This window comes from Hyalella azteca, unplaced genomic scaffold, assembly GCF_000764305.2.
Source record: "Hyalella azteca isolate HAZT.00-mixed unplaced genomic scaffold, Hazt_2.0.2 contig8940, whole genome shotgun sequence".
Lineage (NCBI taxonomy): Eukaryota > Metazoa > Arthropoda > Malacostraca > Amphipoda > Hyalellidae > Hyalella > Hyalella azteca.
Genome location: NW_025939022.1, coordinates 40,145 through 58,341, shown reverse-complemented (window position 1 = coordinate 58,341; position 18,197 = coordinate 40,145). Strand labels below are relative to the sequence as shown.

Sequence of the window (18,197 nt, the reverse complement as noted above, 5' to 3'; positions counted from 1 at the left end):
AGCTTAATAATGGCGGTTAGACGTTGTGCGTACTGTTGCTCTAAGTAAGAATTGTCAATGGTTGTGGTTGTGGAACATTGAATTCGTGGGAAAATTTTTGTTTTGGATTAGTAACGAATGGCTGGTGTGGTTATCAATTGTCTTCTGGAACTTCTGATGAAATGTAATTAACTTTATCCTGGATCAAATTTGTCGAATCATGATACCGGTACAGGCGGTGCTTTGTCCAGGATACTTCATTGGTAAATGGGACTCAATTCACTCAAAATTGGAAAGTCTAAACAGAAGGTCCCAGTTTTGTCACTATCTTGTAGCCTTGAAACAATTTTTTTATGTCTTGAAGAGAAAAGTTAATTATTCCCCTGAAATACCAAGAAGCTGGAATTGGAATAGGCCTACCTAAATATGGAAGAAGCTGGAATAGGAGAATATTGGAAATAATTGGAATTGTAATAGGCTATAATATTTTTTTAACTTTATCATTTATGTCCAATATTCAGAATTGCCCTTCATGCCTTCCAGTTGCACACTGTTGAAATCTGGGTAAAATTATGGGATCATAGTGTCAAAGCTGGGCCTTTTTCTAGACTATTTCTAGTTCATTTATGAGTCCTATTAGGTAGTAGACAGGGAAACTGGGAAAGCATCATGGGCATGCATACCGTCAAATGGGGTAATAAGGGACGGTTTTGAACATTTCTTGTTAATAACTTCTCACCATGAAACATTTCATAAACAAGTTTGGGCTCATTTCAAAGCTCTTTTGAGGGATATTGTATGGCATCTCTGAAAAAATTCTAAATGCTGTTACTAAGATGACAGATGCAAAGTAAAAGCATCCCAAATTAACACAGGGAACTAGGTAATCCAGGACACTTGAAATAAAACTTAACTTTAAAATGTTGGAAGCATGCCGAGTGTACTAATCCATTACTAACAGTACTCTGTCTGAAGATGATGTACCTACTTGTACTGTGCTTGTAGATGATGTAGAATAAATGACAGTTTCTATTATTTTCACTTGTTTTTCCTTTGTTGATATAATGATTTCATAATTTGCTTTATGCTACATAGTAAAAATGTTGAACTTCATGCTACTATTTTCAGTTTTGCATTATTTTATTAGTTTAGCTGTTACAACATTTCTATGAAATGTGGTCCTGATTTACTCCCAGCCCCACCCTCGTCCCTAATTACCCCGTTTGACGGTACCAGCAATCCAGCATTATCATACATAAGAAATGGATCCTAAATCATGAGTAGATGATGGCTAGTGAGGAAATCATGAATGATAGGATTCTATAAATGTATAGGATTGTTTTATGTAGTTCCACTGAAATTCTAGTTTGATGCAATCTGGTTATTTGCTCAGTTTGAAAATGTCTAATAGGTATCCATAAACATTTTTACTCAAGTTGAAAAATTATTGTGATTACCAGAAGGATTATTCATTACCGGAGTATTTGAATCTGTAGGTTTTTTCCAAACTTTTACAACATTTCTCTTTAATTTCATTTATTCTTCATTTGTGGGTCTGTGACCCGTCTGTCTGTCTGCCAGCTACAAAACTTATAATCAATACTTAATGAGCAGTGAGCCTACTGTAACAAGGTACCTTGTGGTACCTCTGTAACAAGGTATCTTTTAAGTTTTAACACACTTTTACCTGTCCAATCTATCTGAAATTTTGTACACTTGCGTAAATTTGGAGACAATGCTTGAATCAATTGTCAGAATAAATAATTTTAAAAATCAAATAAGAAATTCATTGTACATGTGTAACATAGGAGACACTGGCCTCTTTAGTAGTGTTATCTTTAAAGAGTAATTTTTAAATGCATTTTATTTTTTATTCATTTTGAAAAATTTCTAATTATGTTTTTCTTCATTATAGAAATTTGTATTTAATGAGCATATTCAAGTTTTGTTTAGGGATTATTGAAATATCAACTATTATCAATTATCCATCCCAATTCTTCACGTTGCAATGGAGAGGGTTGTAAAGAAAAGACGTCCATTTCACCTGCTTAGTGATAAGCAAAAGAAAAGAAGACTTAAGGCTTACTTCTCACAAGAGAATTTGAATGAGAATTGTGCTGCTGATGAAATAATTAGTCTACCTGAAGCTCTACCCAGTTCAAGTGCTTTGTCTTCTCCAGCTCCAAATGCTGAATTTTATGCTTCATCTCAGATTTTATCTCATCTCCATGAAAAATCCAATGAAGTTGATACCTATATGAGTGTTGAAGATAAAATTCAATCTGCTCTTCATAATTGGGTCAGAGAAGAGAAATGTATTCCACATTTATCCATCAATAGGTTGTTGCAATATTTTAATAAATTTTTCCCTTCAATTCCTTTATCAGTGAAAACTCTCATCCAAGAAGGCAAGGATTCTGTTGAAATGTTACAAATGTTTCATGGTCGTTATATTCATTTCACTAATTGGCAAAATTGTCTTATTGCTGACCTTGATCATTTTACTAATATTGTTAGATTACAAGCAATTGTCAACGTTGACGGTATTCCCATTTTTAATGATTCGCGTAGAAATCATGCTTATCCCATCCTGATAAGCTTTGTGCAAATACCCCAAAAAATATATGTTGCTGGCATTTATTTGTCGGAGGATGTTGCTTGTAACAAAATGCCCCCTGTGCATATTTTCCTAAGAAAATTTGTTTCTGAACTGAAAATTCTTGAAAATGGTCTGGAATTTAAGAACCTGATCATCGATGTAAAAGTGAAGGCTTTTGTAGCAGATGCACCAGCAAGATCAGAACTTAAGAACACAGTTGACATAGTGGATATTTTTCATGTGAAAGGTGCATTCAACGTGGCATTTTTTCTGGTGGTCATGTAGTACTTGATGAAATTAATTCTGAATTGCGCACCAATGAATCATTCAGGAACAAGACACATGAAGACCACCACCGAAACACAGCACAAGATTCTCCCATCCTGGATTTGAATTTGGATATGGTTGCAGATTTTCCTATAGATTATATGCATGCTGCCTGTTTGGGTGTTATGCGTCGTTTACTTATGAGATGGAAAGGTAGCAGAGCATGTGAAACAAAGTGCCATTTGGATATTAGAGGAAAAGAGATCTTCAACACAAGAATTGAAGATTTCTCTCACTATATTCCTTGCGAATTTTCTAGGAAAATGGTTGGCGGTTTTAAGACTTTATCATTTTGGAAAGCCACCGAGTTTCGTTTATTTGCTTTGTATGCAGGCATTATTGTTTTAAAGGACCTTCTTCCTTCACCTCTGTACACCCACTTTTTAAAGCTATCTGTTTCTTTAAGAATCTTGTTGGTCCCAAACATGGAATGCAACTTGACATTAGTTAAGGAACTGCTGAAAGACTTTGTTACTGAGAGTAAAGTAATCTATGGAAATTCTTTTGTGTCCTTTAACGTTCACAATTTGATTCATTTGCCAGATGATTATTCAAGACATGGTGCATTGGACAATGTTTCCTGCTTCAAATTTGAATCATTTTTAGGATCAGAAATTAAAGGATGCTTGCGTGGCAGAAACTTTCCTCTTGAACAAATATCTTCCCACCTTTTGAAAAAAAATCGAGCAACTCCTCCAAAACAGTTCCCCTTGAATGCTATACTGCCGCAGAAAATTGTCACAGGAACTTCTGATGAAAGAAAATTCTTTAAAATTTTGAAGACTAGACATTTAACATTTAAATGTTCACCTACAATTTCTCGTGACAATTGTGTGATTATGAAAGATGGAAAAGCAGGATACATTACTGAAATTGATGAACATAAGGTTTGTGTTCACTTATTTGTCACTAAAGAACCTTTTTTCACCATGCCAGTAGATTCAAATAGAGTGGGAGTGTTCAAAGTTCAACAGATTAGAGAATCAACATGGCTGCCACATGAACAAATTCATGGCAAACTAATTGTGGTACCACGCAAAAAAAGTACAGTACTTATAAAAATGCTTTCATAAAAATTATAAGTGCTATGTATTTCTGTGTGATTTCAGATCATTATGGAAATGGATTTGAGTAGAATGAAAAAATTTGTTGGAATATACTTTGATGAAGAAAGCTGGAATGTTGTCCCAAAGCATTGGCTATTTATGAAGAAGAAGAAGAAGATCTTCTGTTACTGGCCACCTATTGAAAATGTGCAAGCTCTAGCTAGGAACTGTAGCCAAGTTGATGCCTCTAGTTGGCCTTCATACCTTGTGACTCATGTTGCTGTATCTTCAGGTACATTTTTGTCAATAAGCAGATGATATTATCTGAAAATATGTGTCATTTATAATATTTATTGCTGGTATTGTAACTTTCATTATTGAATGAAGTCAAATTTAATGTTTGGTAATAATTATAATTTTTGAGACTGGGAAAGATTAGTGAGCAATCTTTTATGGTGGCTGAAGAATTTTTACTATTACAATACATCTATATTTGGAAACAATATTAATCACTCATGAAGGTTTTTGCCTTATCTGCAATATTTCTAATTCACCGCTATCTGACTGTTTTTGACTTGGGCTGAGTTCAATTCTTTGCATTCATTTGCTTAGAAGCAGATGCCATTCATCCCATTAACATTTTTGCTTATGACAAGTGTTCCCACAGATGATTACAACAGAGCTGAGAAGAAGATGCTCCAATCAGTAAACAGTCAGAGTGAAGCTTCTGAACTGGATACTTCACAAGCAACTGAAGATGTTGGTCTGTGAAATATTTAATTTCTTCATTAATTGTAAATAACACAGCAGTGATGATATGTTTTTTTGCATTATCTCAGTGCAAGTGTACACGTTTTCTGTTAGACGTTATATAAATTATCAGGTTGATGATTGTACCATAATGATTGAATTTTGTTCCCCTAGGTAAGTCACGTCTGCAATACTTGACTGAGTAAGTCAGGAAGCTTAGTTGTTTGTGACAATGATAATGTAGTTGAAGTGGGTGAGAGAATGGTGTGTTCTTAATTGTTTGTTTTGCTCTCTCCCTAACTGGAAAGTACATTTTCGTAGCTGAATTCACATAGCAAATACAAATTTTTAGCATCGTGTGATGTTAGGTGAAGCATACTTATGTCTAGCATGGTTTCTGATGAGAAGTTTCTTCCTGACGACTAATTACTCCTATGTGAGTGGGTATAAACTGAGTGATTCTGGTAAGGATTTGCATAGGGCCTGGGGTGATCTAAGTGTTTTATAACGATTGTTGGTGGAGAAGGAGAGCAAAATAGCAGGTTAAGATACGAGAACACGAAGTTTATAACAGGTTGTGTTCTGCTGTGAATTCCCAACGACTATAAATCCCGTAGCGATTTAAATGTCTAGTGTAGTTAAATTGAATATATAATGTTATTTCTTGTGATAGTTCTGGAGGGTTGTACATATAGATGACGGTCATAAGTTTTTATTGTGATGAGGCCCACGGATTTTTTGTAATGTGCACTTCTAATTAGTCTTCGTGATTGGTTGTAGGTTATTGGTGTAGTCGTTCCTAAACGTGTTGATTGGGTTACACATTTTGTTTTACGGCATGCCTATATTCAGTCGAATGTTTGAACCCGTTGTCCCTACAGGGTGTTGGAGTCTTCGTCAACATAGCGGGCCAACTTGCGCTGACATCAGTTCTTCATCCATTTCAAACACGTTACCAGGTCAGCATAGTAATCCGTGCATCGTCATTTAATGTTCAATCATTCTAAAAATCAAATGTATGTATGTAAAAATCAGCTTGAATTATTAGTATTACACTATTTTCGTAGATCCTCAACAAATAGGCCTCTTTTATTCTGTGCGATTATGATAATCTTTTCGGCAATTTCTAGGCTTTGCTTATTTATTCGTCCCGTTACGATGATTGCATTCAATAGTTCCTAAGGATGGAGCACCTGTTGAGAACTTGACACCTAGACGCAGTCCCCGCTCCAAACAGCATTATGTTGCTGCAGCGTCCGGCTCCAAAAGTGCGTATAATCAATTACAGCCCGACGCAAAAGGTTAGCCCCACCCCTTTAAATCATCATAACACATCGAGTTTTGCCAGCTTTAACGTGCAAATGGTAGCAAACGATTTGTCTTGCGCTCTGCAATCTATAGCAGGTGAAATTTGGTGAAAAAGTTCATTACTGGGGGAAAAATCAAGCGGTCCGTGTTTTTAAACCGACGCAAAAGGTTAGCCCCACTTTGCATGTTTGGCGCTCTTCCGGACAGGACGCAGCGTAGACTCGCTGCAAAGGGTGCGTTCATAGCGTAGTAGTTAGTGCACGGATCTTATGCTCACCTAGGCAAGAAATGGGCGCGGGAAAGCATCTAACTGAGTTTCAGAAAGGTGCCATTCAAGCCCTGATGGCTCTGCCTGTGGGAGAGCGTCCTAGTTTGCGTCAAATGGAGGCACAAGTGGGGTGTAGCCGCAAAGCCATCTCCAACTATCTCAAGGACCCCGTGAACTACGGAAAGCGGCACACCAAAGGCCGCCCCAAGAAGATGTAGGCCCGTGACACGCGTCGCCTCTTCCGAGTTGCGGCGCCCGGCGACTTGAGCGCACCCAAACTAGTCCAAAAGTTGGAGCTCAATGTCTCCAAGTCCACCGTCTCTCGCACCCTCGCGTCCTCCGGCATCTTCCAATACGTGAAGATGAACAAGGCCCCATAATTGACCGAGGCTCACAAGCATGCCAGCGTCGCCTGGGGCACAAAGTATGCATGTACTAGTGATGACACCTGGGCCAAAATAATATTCTCTGATGAGAAGAAATGGAATTTGGATGGCCCAGATGGTCTGAAGTACTACTGGCATTGCCGCAGGAATGATCCAAAGGCAGCTTTTAGCCGCCAAAATGGCGGGGGCAGTGTAATGGTGTGGGGGGCTTTTCATGCAAACGGGACGAGCGAGCTCGTCTTCCTCGAAGGCAACCAGTGCGCGGACGACTATGTCCAAGCGCTCGAGGACCATCTACTTCCCGTCATCCGCCACCAAATTCGCCGCGGCGCCATCTTCCAACAAGATAATGCCTCAATCCATACGGCGCACACGACCAAGGCCTTCTTCAAGCGTGCCAAAATCCGGGTTAAGGACTGGCCAGCCAAGTCCCCCGATCTGAATCCCATTGAGAACGTCTGGGGGTACATGGCTGGATTCGTCTACGCCTGCGGGAAGCAGTATGACACGAAGGAAGAACTCAAGTTGGCCATTCAAGCCGCCTGGTCCAATCTGGACCCCAACTACCTCCGTAGATTGTCTCAGGGCATGAAAAAGCGGTGCTTGGATGTCTACAAAGCCAACTGGGAGCATATCGGTAAATAACCTTTAGTTTTGCAGCTGACGGTATGTTTTTTTTGCCTAAAATGTCAAAGTGTACAAAGTGGGGCTAACCTTTTGCGTCGGTGCAAAAACATGTGTTTTTCATTTTCTCCGTTACTAATTACATTTTCACTAGTCTATTGTATTTTGATTAGTGAGACCAAGACGATTCGTTTGCACAATTTGCACAATAAAACTCGCAAAACTCGATGTGTTATGATGTTTTAAAGGGGTGGGCTAACCTTTTGCGTCGGGCTGTAATTATATACATTTAAATAAAAGAAATCATTTTATCGGAATAATTTGAAACCATCTTCTTTGCAGTTATTAAAGTCTATCGTAGAAACTCATTTTGCTGCTCTGAATACTTTAGGAATATTATGGGAACTTTGTATTTAAATACACCAATATCTATTTTTGCGCATTAAAATCATGTCGAGTGTTTACTTTTCACATGCTAGTCTGTTACCTATTTACAGACCATTTGTGTTCCATACCTCCATGCAGGGAAATCCATCTTGGCTTGGCTTAGCTGTGTACGATGTTCTCGATGCAATGCACTCTAAATTGAATTTGCTGTCACGACATTTCCTCTAGTATACATTACGACGAATTCTCTCTTTGACAGCCTTTTTGCCTCCTGCGAGGTCTGCCAAGCGGAAACTTTCACTGCAAGCTACTCAAGAATTTGAACCATCGCAGTAAGTATTTGAAACAATATTTATAAGATTGTTTCGCCAACGTAAAGGGTACCGCAATGAGTAGACGACACAGAGCGAGGGCGTGCAAATATTTTTTACTGTTCTGGAATACCTGTTTCTATTATTGCTTCCTTTAGGTATTCTACCCATCCATCGTTCTTTGTTACGCTTTTCCATTCCTTCGTTGTCTGTTAAATGCTACCGTTACACTTATATAAGCATTTTCGTTCTGATGTTCATATGACCCTTATTTATGATATTTACATTGGTACGTATATGTGATTTCTTACCAATATAGGTGCGAGGCGACTTCATAGCTTAGTCGTTTATCGTCATAGCTAAGCGGCTATTATGCTTTTATTTATAATACCATTTATTCTACTTGCTATCGCGTGATAATTCCCCTCAGGGGGGACTTCTGACGCGTGTCTGTGCGCGTCAGAAGTCCTGTGGGATTTCGCGTTCCAAGGGGGATTGTTCCTGAGCGCGCAACCGCTAAGCTCGCGGTGTCTGACTGCAGATCTCAGTTATGGGGTTAAGTTATTATGTAGGTAGGATCCCTTACATTTCCTTTCTCTGTCTCTCTCGTGCGGGCGGCCGACGTCCCGTGTAAGCGACTTCTTGTTCGAGTGTCTTAGTTTCTGTTGCTTTTCACCTGTCCCTCCTTGTCACTTCGTCTCTTTGAGATGCTAACGCTGCTTCCTTCGAGCCAGCTTCAGCGGAATGGACAATTGAGACCTTCCGCTTCTTGTGTGTGATGATTAACTTTATATTTTGAATAATTGAGACCTTCCGTCTTGCTGGCGATGTTATATTTTGACCTTCGGTGCGAAATATCTTGATAGCTGAAGCGCTAGCAAACCATCATACTACTACTCTTACCTTATATCGCGAGATAATTACTATATGTTGCTAATTCAAAACCATACTTTACTAGACCGGGACCATCCCTTCAAAGCTCATGGACCGTCTCGGGCGAGACCATGCCACTTGAAGAAATCAATAGGAGACTCACCTATATCGAAAAGAATCAAAAGGAGATCGCAGCAGACGTCCTTATGAGCCTGGAAGCTAATCGGGCAACGCACGTAATGATAGAAGAATTTCTGCGTAACAAAACATCAAGTGCAGCTACTAGTTTGCCATATTTGGAACCTGCTGACACACTCGAGGATTTGGATGCACTTCTGCTTCATGAACAAATTGTAAGTTGTAACATGAATTATACGCTACTCTTATGGTACTGTGAAATCTTTTAATTTTATAGTCTAATAATAACAATTGAATTACTACTCAACATTTCTCAGAGATGAATGGTTGTGGAGTGTATGATAATTGATTTTTCCCCACACACGAGTCCCTTTCGTAATTTAGGTGTCATTAATCCTTCGACTAGTATAAATAGTGCATGTAAATAATGATTCTTAAAGCCCCCCTTAGGGGTGCCTTCTGATGCGTGTGTCTGCGCGTCAGAAGTCCTATACGATTTCGCGCTCCTAGGGGGATTGTTCCTGAGCGCCCCACTGCTGAGCTCACGGTGTCTGACCGTTGATCTCAGTTGTGGGGTTAGGTTATTATGTAGGTAGGTTTCATTACATTTCCCTTCTCTGTCTCTCTCGTGCGGGCGGCCGACGTCCCGTGTAAGCGACCTCTTGTTCGAGTGTCTTGGTTACTGTTGCCTTTTCCTTGTTCCTCCTGGTTACTTCGTCTCTTTGAGATGCTAACGCTGCTTCCTCCAAGCGGGCTGGACAATTGAGACCTTCCGCACCATGTGGGTTATAAATGATTTTTTTTTATTTAAGAAACTTCGATTAATGAGGCCTTCCATCTCGTTAGTGATGTTCATCTTGACCTTCGGTGCGAGGTACCTAGCTAAATAGCTGAAGCGCTGGTAAACATTTGGCCACAAAACTAACTAAACCAAAACTAATGCTTCTTATTCTATTCTACTTTCAGGTTGCAGTATTGAAAAAGCAAGAAGATGCCACCCTAATTAGCACAATTCGCGGGATGTTGAAAAAACTCCTCAGGAGGGACCTTGCTGTGAAGTTCTCATTCACCGGGCTTAACTGCAAGCGCGAGAAGACCAAGGTCTGCTTTAGAGAGCACAACATATATTCGGTTCTAAAAAGTAAGTGATCATTTAATTAAACTCGCAATTTTCTCATAAAATAGATGAAAATTGCAGCGTTGGTTATCATACCGATTTTTCTCCATTGAATCATCGGTAGGATTTAAGAAGAACAAAAAATGCCCTATGATCAACTTGCGCAGGTGTGAGCAACTTATTCTTTACTAATGCATTTGATATATTTCGTGTACAATTTAAATGAAAAGCTCAAGAAATCTTTCCTTTCAAGACAAAAAGTCTACTCTAATCTGTATGTTATTAATGCTTAAACAAACGTCAAGTATTTTAATTCGGCAGGAAGTCTGAATGAGACGACATTTTGTCAAGCAAGTCGAGTTGCCGTGGAGAAATCCATTAAGGAAGTACTGAAGAACGCCAGCGACTGGGAGGGACACCGCGGAGGACGCAGAAGCGGGAAACCACCAGCAGACCCATCAACCACCGTTCAACAAGTCGTTTTTCGTCAGCTTTCTCAGGAACCCGCATTGCTCGACGAGAGCGTTGCAGCACAAGACCTTAGCTCGGAAGATGACGATTCTGAAAATTTGTTGAGGAATAATGAACGCCTCGTGAAGTATGAGCACATGTAATTTTAATTCAGGAAAAAAACTGAAAACATTAGAAATATTAAGAAAGTTATTGTTAGTTGTGTCCCAATCAACTTACGTGATATATTCAGAGATTTTTGCAAGTCACCTGACTTTTTTGTACGCTTTCATGACTGGTTGCTTGTGAATACCTACCTATAAGACTGTCGCATGAAAGTGAGCTACTGATCCGGCAATGATGCACAGTTTCAATTATTATTTAAGTTTGCATACACTATCGTTTGTGACATTTTTTTACGCTTTCATGACTGGTTGCTTGTTAATACCTACCTATAAGACTGTCGCATGAAAGCGAGCCACTGATCCGGCAATGATGCACAGTTTCAATTATTATTATTTAAGTTTGCATACACTATCGTTGAATTTGAAGCAAGGTTTTCATCACTTTTTGTAACGATATTTTTAGATATTTTTGCAAGTCATCTGACTTTTTTGTACGCTTTCATGACTGGTTGCTTGTTAATACCTACCTATAAGACTGTCGCATGAAAGTAAGCTACTGATCCGGCAATGATGCACAGTTTCAATTATTATTATTTAAGTTTGCATACACTATCGTTGAATTTTAAGCAAGGTTTTCATCACTTTTCGTAACGATTATTTAGAGATTTTTGCAAGTCATCTGTGACATTTTTTTACGCTCTCATGACTGGTTGCTTGTTAATACCTACCTATAAGACTGTCGCATGAAAGTGAGCTACTGATCCGGCAATGACGCACAGTTTCAATTATTATTTAAGTTTGCATACACTATCGTTGAATTTAAAGCAAGGTTTTCATCACTTTTCGTACCGATATTTTTAGAGATTTTTGCAAGTCATCTGACTTTTTTTGTACTCTTTCATGACTGGTTGCTTGTGAATACCTACCTATAAGACTGTCGCATGAAAGCGAGCCACTGATCCGGCAATGATGCACAGTTTCAATTATTATTTAAGTTTGCATACACTATCGTTGAATTTGAAGCAAGGTTTTCATCACTTTTCGTAACGATTATTTTGAGTGCAAGTCATCTGTGATCTTTTTTTGGACTCTTTCATAAACTTGTACCGAATACCATCATCGTGTTTAATTTATTCCTTCCTGTGTCTTTATATTTTCTTTTCTTGGTCTTAACGGTCTTGAAATGTGCGCTAGACATAATGTTATTGTTTACTTTCTTGAGTGTTGATTATGACTCACCGACGTACCAAATTGTAAAGTATATTTATGTAAGTTGTAACTATATGATTCGTCGTAGCAACTGCTCGCACGGCATTAAATATTCAAACCCCCCGGCGTCCACTTTATAACAAAACTGAAAGAACCAGGCTCTTGAACAGGGAGGTTTTAGTCTTTCTGCTGATGTTTCTGGCTTGCCAGATGTTTGTTAGTCTTTTGAATTGCGCGCTTGCCATTGCCACTCGCCTCCTCAATAAAACCCTGCAATTGATGGTTATTGTACGAGCATCCAAGAACATCCAAGGTAAGTAGACTTTGGCGAGGCTCAGAAAAGCAAAGAAATATTAATCAGCTAACAGAATATTGATAATAATGCTGTGTGGTCTAACATGCAAGCCTTGTTTTTTTTTTGTGATGGAGGTTAAGATACGGTTAATACGGTGGAGGTTAATATATACGGTTAAGATAAGTACGGATAAGTGGATCGAAAAAAAAACTGAAAAGATCGGAAGATTCCTTCCTATGACAACGGACCTCTTAAAAGAGCTATCTATGCTTCTAACTGCAGTCAATATCATCGCCAAATTTTCCAGATCATAACTTTAATTTGTGTCGTTTTCACAAATGATCGCAATTTGACAAATAAATCACAGTTTCATCATAGGCGATACATTAATTAGAATTATATATCATAAGAGTTTTAAGTACGGCTTAGACATTTATTCCTTATTCAAAGTATATACGTAGTTTTTAACAAATCGTTCAGTTTTTTGAGATGATAATAGCAAATAAAAATACAAATAAACGCAAAATAAATACAAGCACTAGATAAAGTCTAATTGAAGACACGGATAGAAACATGCAATTAAATATACCTATCTGGTTACCTATTAACAAATCTTAAAGTCGTGATGGAAATAATTGAAACTCAGTGTCAAGCACTATCTTTTTCGAGAACAATCAATACACTATGACCACTTTGTGTCGAGGGCTGCAAGTTGTCTGTAATAATAAAAAGCAAGTGTGAAATTTCTAGGAATACATTAGACTCTGTGGCCAAATCGAACAGATAGCACTGATTAAATCGATGAACTACTTCACATCAACGCCGACAACCACTGTAAAAGACGACTGATGAGCTCTTTTGCTTCAATCCATATATTATGTTTCAGATTTGAGTTTGCTCGACCCAATCGAGACCTCTGAACTAAAAACGAAATGGAAATCCACTGCTTCAAAATTTGATGGAACCTACTGTTTCGAACTCGGGAGCTGAAAATGCAAACTTAATGAGTTTCATAAGTAATTGTAAAGGCTTAAATTACGAGCCATGTAAGATCGAGAGATGAATATTCAACAAATTTTCAGTGATGCCTGACTTCTCGTTTTTAAAAATAAGTGTTTTTTTTCTCTATGATTAGTCAATTCCCGAAATCTTAACTGAACCTCCGGAAAGTTAACTTACAAATCAGCCTTCTCACATGGCCTGGCAAAATGAATTGGGTGGAGAAATTGTGAAATTATTGCCACATTGCATTCATAATTCTATTTTGTATACAGTTTACCGTTGTTTTCATGGCTTAGAACATCAACGGGCTTAGAAGTTTAGATCTTGTCTGGCACGATCTACTCAAGTTAAGATGGATGCCGGAGCAAAGTTTGTCGACGCGTCGCCAGAATTTTACAGCGGTAACTCAGCTGAGTAAGACGGTGTTCGGATAACGCGACGACTGTCTTAAGGCTTCTTTAGGTCTGCTCTTATCGCCGAAATATTGCAGGCATAGAAATAGTAAAAGCAAATTGTTTTGATCATCACCTACTCGCTGTAATCACGCTTTTTTGACTACTGACAAAAACCATTTAATCATTTATTATTTGGGTATACAAGTGCATCAAAAGAACATTAAGATGAAACTGAAGAATTGTTACACTTTTATTTGAAAACGATTCCAAATAAAGCTTGTGATCAAACTAAATTTTTAGAATGTTGATCGGTGGTGTGAAGAGTAAACTTTGAAGATTTGGTGCTTCTCTTGTAGTGTGTAGATCTGGCGTTTGCCACATGAACCAACACTGTCATATATAGTAAAAATGTAATACAAATTTCTGACAAAATCGACTTGGTTAAAATTGTACAAAATACAAAAATTTACAGAAAAAATACAAGCTTGGAGCAAGACCCAAGTGATTATTAGCTGAAGTAAAACAGTGATAAATTAATATTCATGAGCATTTCATGGTAGGATTAAGGCCACCCATGGCATAAGCTCGAAAGGTTAGTCGATGGTGACCGAAGCTTTCCGTGACATTATTGTACGCGATAGTAAAAGCCTATGCAACTGTAGTTAATTTTCTGCTCGCCTCATTGCGCGACGCTATGACATTTCAGTCATCGCATAGAGCGCTTGTCAAAAGCTTTATAATTATCGCGGGGAGGTCAGATGTGCTGCACGAAATGGTGTTAGCACTCACGCTGCATCAATATGACTAAGTAAAATATTAGACTAGACGCTTTAGGCACTAATTATCCACTTTTTAGATCGCTGTTACACGAGTAGGTACTGCAACAGAGATAGGTTTAAAATGATAGTTAAGATATCTAAATAACATTGATGAAAGCCTTGCACAAACTGCTTAACATGATATCAAGCAATGATTTTAACTTTATTACAGATACGATCAAAATTGATAGTGGAAAATTCGATGGATGTTTTGTTATGGTTTATTATAAAACTATGCAGATAGAGCCCGGCGTATACCCAGTGCTGGGCAGCGCTACTTGGAAATGTAGCGGTGCTACCGCTACCGCTACATGCTCTAAATGTAGCGGGCGCTATCGCTACCGCTACACCCACTAGATTGTAACGGGCGCTACCGCTACAGTAAAATGTAGCGCGCTACATTAGCCGCTACAATGGCCAAAATTATTGGAAATCTCTAAATATTTATTGTTCTGCTATTGGGATTTACTCATTAACATTTAATGATATAAAATATTTTTAAAACATATCAATGCAACTTTATTGCAATTAACCTAACCGAACTAGTATGGGTTACCCCAGGGTTAGATACAGTAAATAGAAGTTACAGTTATTTTTACGTTTTACCTTCCCTACATGGATGTCTACTTTAATCTACCAATCTAAGAAATTATCCACATATACATATAGAAATCAGTCTTTTTTGTGTATATATGTGGATTATTTTTGAGATTGGTAGAGAAAAGTAGACATCCATGTAGGGAAGGTGAAACATGAAAATAACTGTGTAAAAATAACTGTAGGCAAACTGAAAGATGAAAAAAAAAACCTGTAAGTGGTAACTGGTAACAACTTAACAAGTAACAACTAACATGTTGACACCAGTAACAGGCTGAGGTTGACAACATTACACCGAAATCTTTCGCACAGTTTTATAACTTTTATTCTGTAATTTATATTATATATGTATCATGCTGGTTTTTAAATAATATTTAATACTATTAAGGGTTTCTATGTCAAATAGTTTTTGAGTTGTGGGGGTTTTTGTAAAAAAAAACAAAAAGTGGTCTAAGTTACCCTGCCGGTCTAAGTTACCCCATTTTACGGTAGGTCATTTGAAAGTTTATTCCGGCATTTAATTCTTGTGTTCTATGATCATTAGTACCTAAATAACACAGCTGTAATGAAGTTATGTTTATTTGCATTATCTCAGTACAAGTGTACACGTTTTCTGTTGAACGTTATTTAAAGTATCAGGTTAATGATTGTTCCATAATGATTGAATTTTGTTCCCCTAGGTCAGTCACGTCTGCAATACTTAACTGAGTAAGACAGGAAGCTTAATTGTTTGTGACAATGATAGTGTAGTTGAAGTGGGTGAGAGAATGGTGTGTTCTCAATTGTTTATTTTGCTCCCTTCCTAACTGGAAAGTACATTTTCGTAGCTGAATTCACATAGCAAATACCAATTTTAAGCCATCGTGTGATGTTTGGTGAAGCATAATTATGTCTAGCATGGTTTCTGATGAGAAGTTCTTCCCGACGACTAAGTACTCCTATGTGAGTGGGTATTGTATAAACTGAGTGATTTTGGTAAGGATTTGCATAGGGCCTGGGGTGATCCAAGTGTATTATAACGATTGTTGGTGGAGAAGGAGAGCAAAATAGCAGGTTAAGATACGAGGACACTCCAAGTTTATAACAGGTTAAGATACGAGGACACTCCAAGTTTATAACAGGTTGTGTTCTGCTGTGAATTCCCAACGACTACAAATCCTTTAGCGATTTAAATGTCTAGTGTAGTTCAATTGAATAAAAAATGCTATTTCTTGTGATAGTTCTGGAGGGTTGTACATATAGCTGACCGTCATAAGTTTTTTTTTGTGATGAGGCCTACGGACTTTTCGTAACGTGCACTTCTAGTTAGTCTTCGTGATTGGTTGTAGGTTATTGGTGTAGGTAGTCGTTCCTAAACTTGTTGATTGGGTTACACATTTTGTTTTACGGCATGCCTATCTTCAGTCGAATGTTTGAACCCGTTGTCCCTACAGGGTGTTGGAGTCTTCGTCAACATAGCGGGCCAACTTGCGCTGACAACAGTTCTTCGTCCATTTCAAACACGTTACCAGGTCAGCATTGTAATCTGTGCATCGTCGTTTAATGTTCAATCATTCTAAAAATCAAATGTATGTATGTAGAAATAGCTGGAATTATTAGGATTACACTATTTTCGCAGATCCTCAACAAATAGGCCTCTTTTATTCTGTGCGATTATGATGATTTTTCCGGCAATTTCTAGGCTTTGCTTATTTATTCGTTCCGTTACGATAATTGTATTCAATAGCTCCTAAAGATGGAGCACCTGTTGAGAACGTGACACCTAGACGCAGTCCCCGCTCCAAACAGCACCATGTTGCTGCAGCGTCCGGCTCCAAATGTGCGTATAATCAATCAATTATATACATTTAAATAGAAGAAATCATTTTATCGGAATAATTTGAAACCATCTTCTTTGCACTTAATAAAGTCTATCGTAGAAACTCATTTTGCTGCTCTGAATACTTCAGGAAAAGCTAGTGAAGAATATTATGGGAACTTTGCATTTAAATACACCAATATCTACTTTTTCGCATTAAAATCATGTCGAGTACGTATTTACTTTTCACATGTTAGTCTGTTACCTATTTTACAGACCATTTGTGCTCCTTACCTCCTTGCAGGGAAATCCATCTTAGCTGTGTACGATGTTCTCGATGTAATGCACTCTAAATTGAATTCGTTGTTACGACATTTCCTCTCGTTGTTACGACATTTCCTCATATACATTACGACGAATNTATCAACTAGCTTGTGCCGTTGTAAAAACCAGGAATGAGCTTTTTCGTGTATTTTCAAAATAATGGCGGAGTTAAATTATCGTACCTAATAATGTTTTGTTCTTATATATAGCTGTCTCTTATACACATCTAGATGTGTATAAGAGACAGCTTCTAGCCTCTTCTCTTTAATGTTGCTTCCACCTGGCTTGGTCTCCCTTTCTTCTTCTTACTAACAAATGAAAATGTGATGCGTGGCTGATGGCCGTTGCAAAGGCCTGACCCTGAAATTCTTTCTCTCAGAGTCACCACGCCCCAAATCCAAATCCAGATCCAGCAACCTATTCTTTACTAATGCATTTGATATATTTCGAGTACAATTTTAATGAAAAGCTCAAGAAATCTTTCATTTCAAGACAAAAAAGTCTACTCTAATCTGTACGTTATTAATGCTTAAACAAACGTCAAGTATTTTAATTCGGCTGGAAGTCTGAATGAGACGACATTTCGTCAAGCAAGCCGAGTTGCCGTGGAGAAATCCATTAAGGAAGTACTCAAGAACGCCAGCGACTGGGAGGGACAACGCGGAGGACGCAGAAGCGGGAAACCACCAGCAGACTCATCAACAACCGTTCAACAAGTCGTTTTTCGTCAGCTTTCGCAGGAACCCGCATTGCTCGCGAGAGCGTTGCAGCACAAGACCTTAGCTCAAAAGATGACAATTCTGAAAATCTGTGTAGGAAGAATGAACGCCTCGTGAAGTATGAGCACATGTAATTTTAATTCAGAAAAAAAGAAATAAAAACATCGGAAATATTATGAAAGTCATTGTTAGTTGTGTCGCAATCACCGTTCGTAGGATATTCAGAGTAGGTTGTAAGTCATCTGTGACTTTTGTACGCTTTCATGACTGGTTGCTTGTTAATACCTACCTATAAGACTGTCGCATGAAAGCGAGCTACTGATTCGGCAATGATGCACAGTTTCAATTATTA

General features: G+C 38.2%; 1 protein-coding gene and 1 long non-coding RNA gene across 2 annotated transcripts; both read left to right on the top strand.

The window, feature by feature from the left end:
- Positions 1 to 4,110: 4,110 nt before the first annotated feature.
- On the top strand, positions 4,111 to 17,979 carry LOC108666696. Its single transcript, XM_047881838.1, has 5 exons — positions 4,111 to 4,243; positions 4,619 to 4,714; positions 16,438 to 16,515; positions 16,731 to 16,823; positions 17,858 to 17,979. The coding sequence occupies exons 1-5, from the start codon at positions 4,111 to 4,113 to the stop codon at positions 17,977 to 17,979; spliced, it is 522 nt and encodes a 173-aa protein (XP_047737794.1).
- Positions 9,155 to 10,657, top strand: LOC108666695. The gene is made up of 3 exons (XR_001930508.2): positions 9,155 to 9,211; positions 9,963 to 10,137; positions 10,435 to 10,657. It is a non-coding gene; the product is annotated as an uncharacterized LOC108666695 (long non-coding RNA).
- Positions 17,980 to 18,197: the final 218 nt, after the last annotated feature.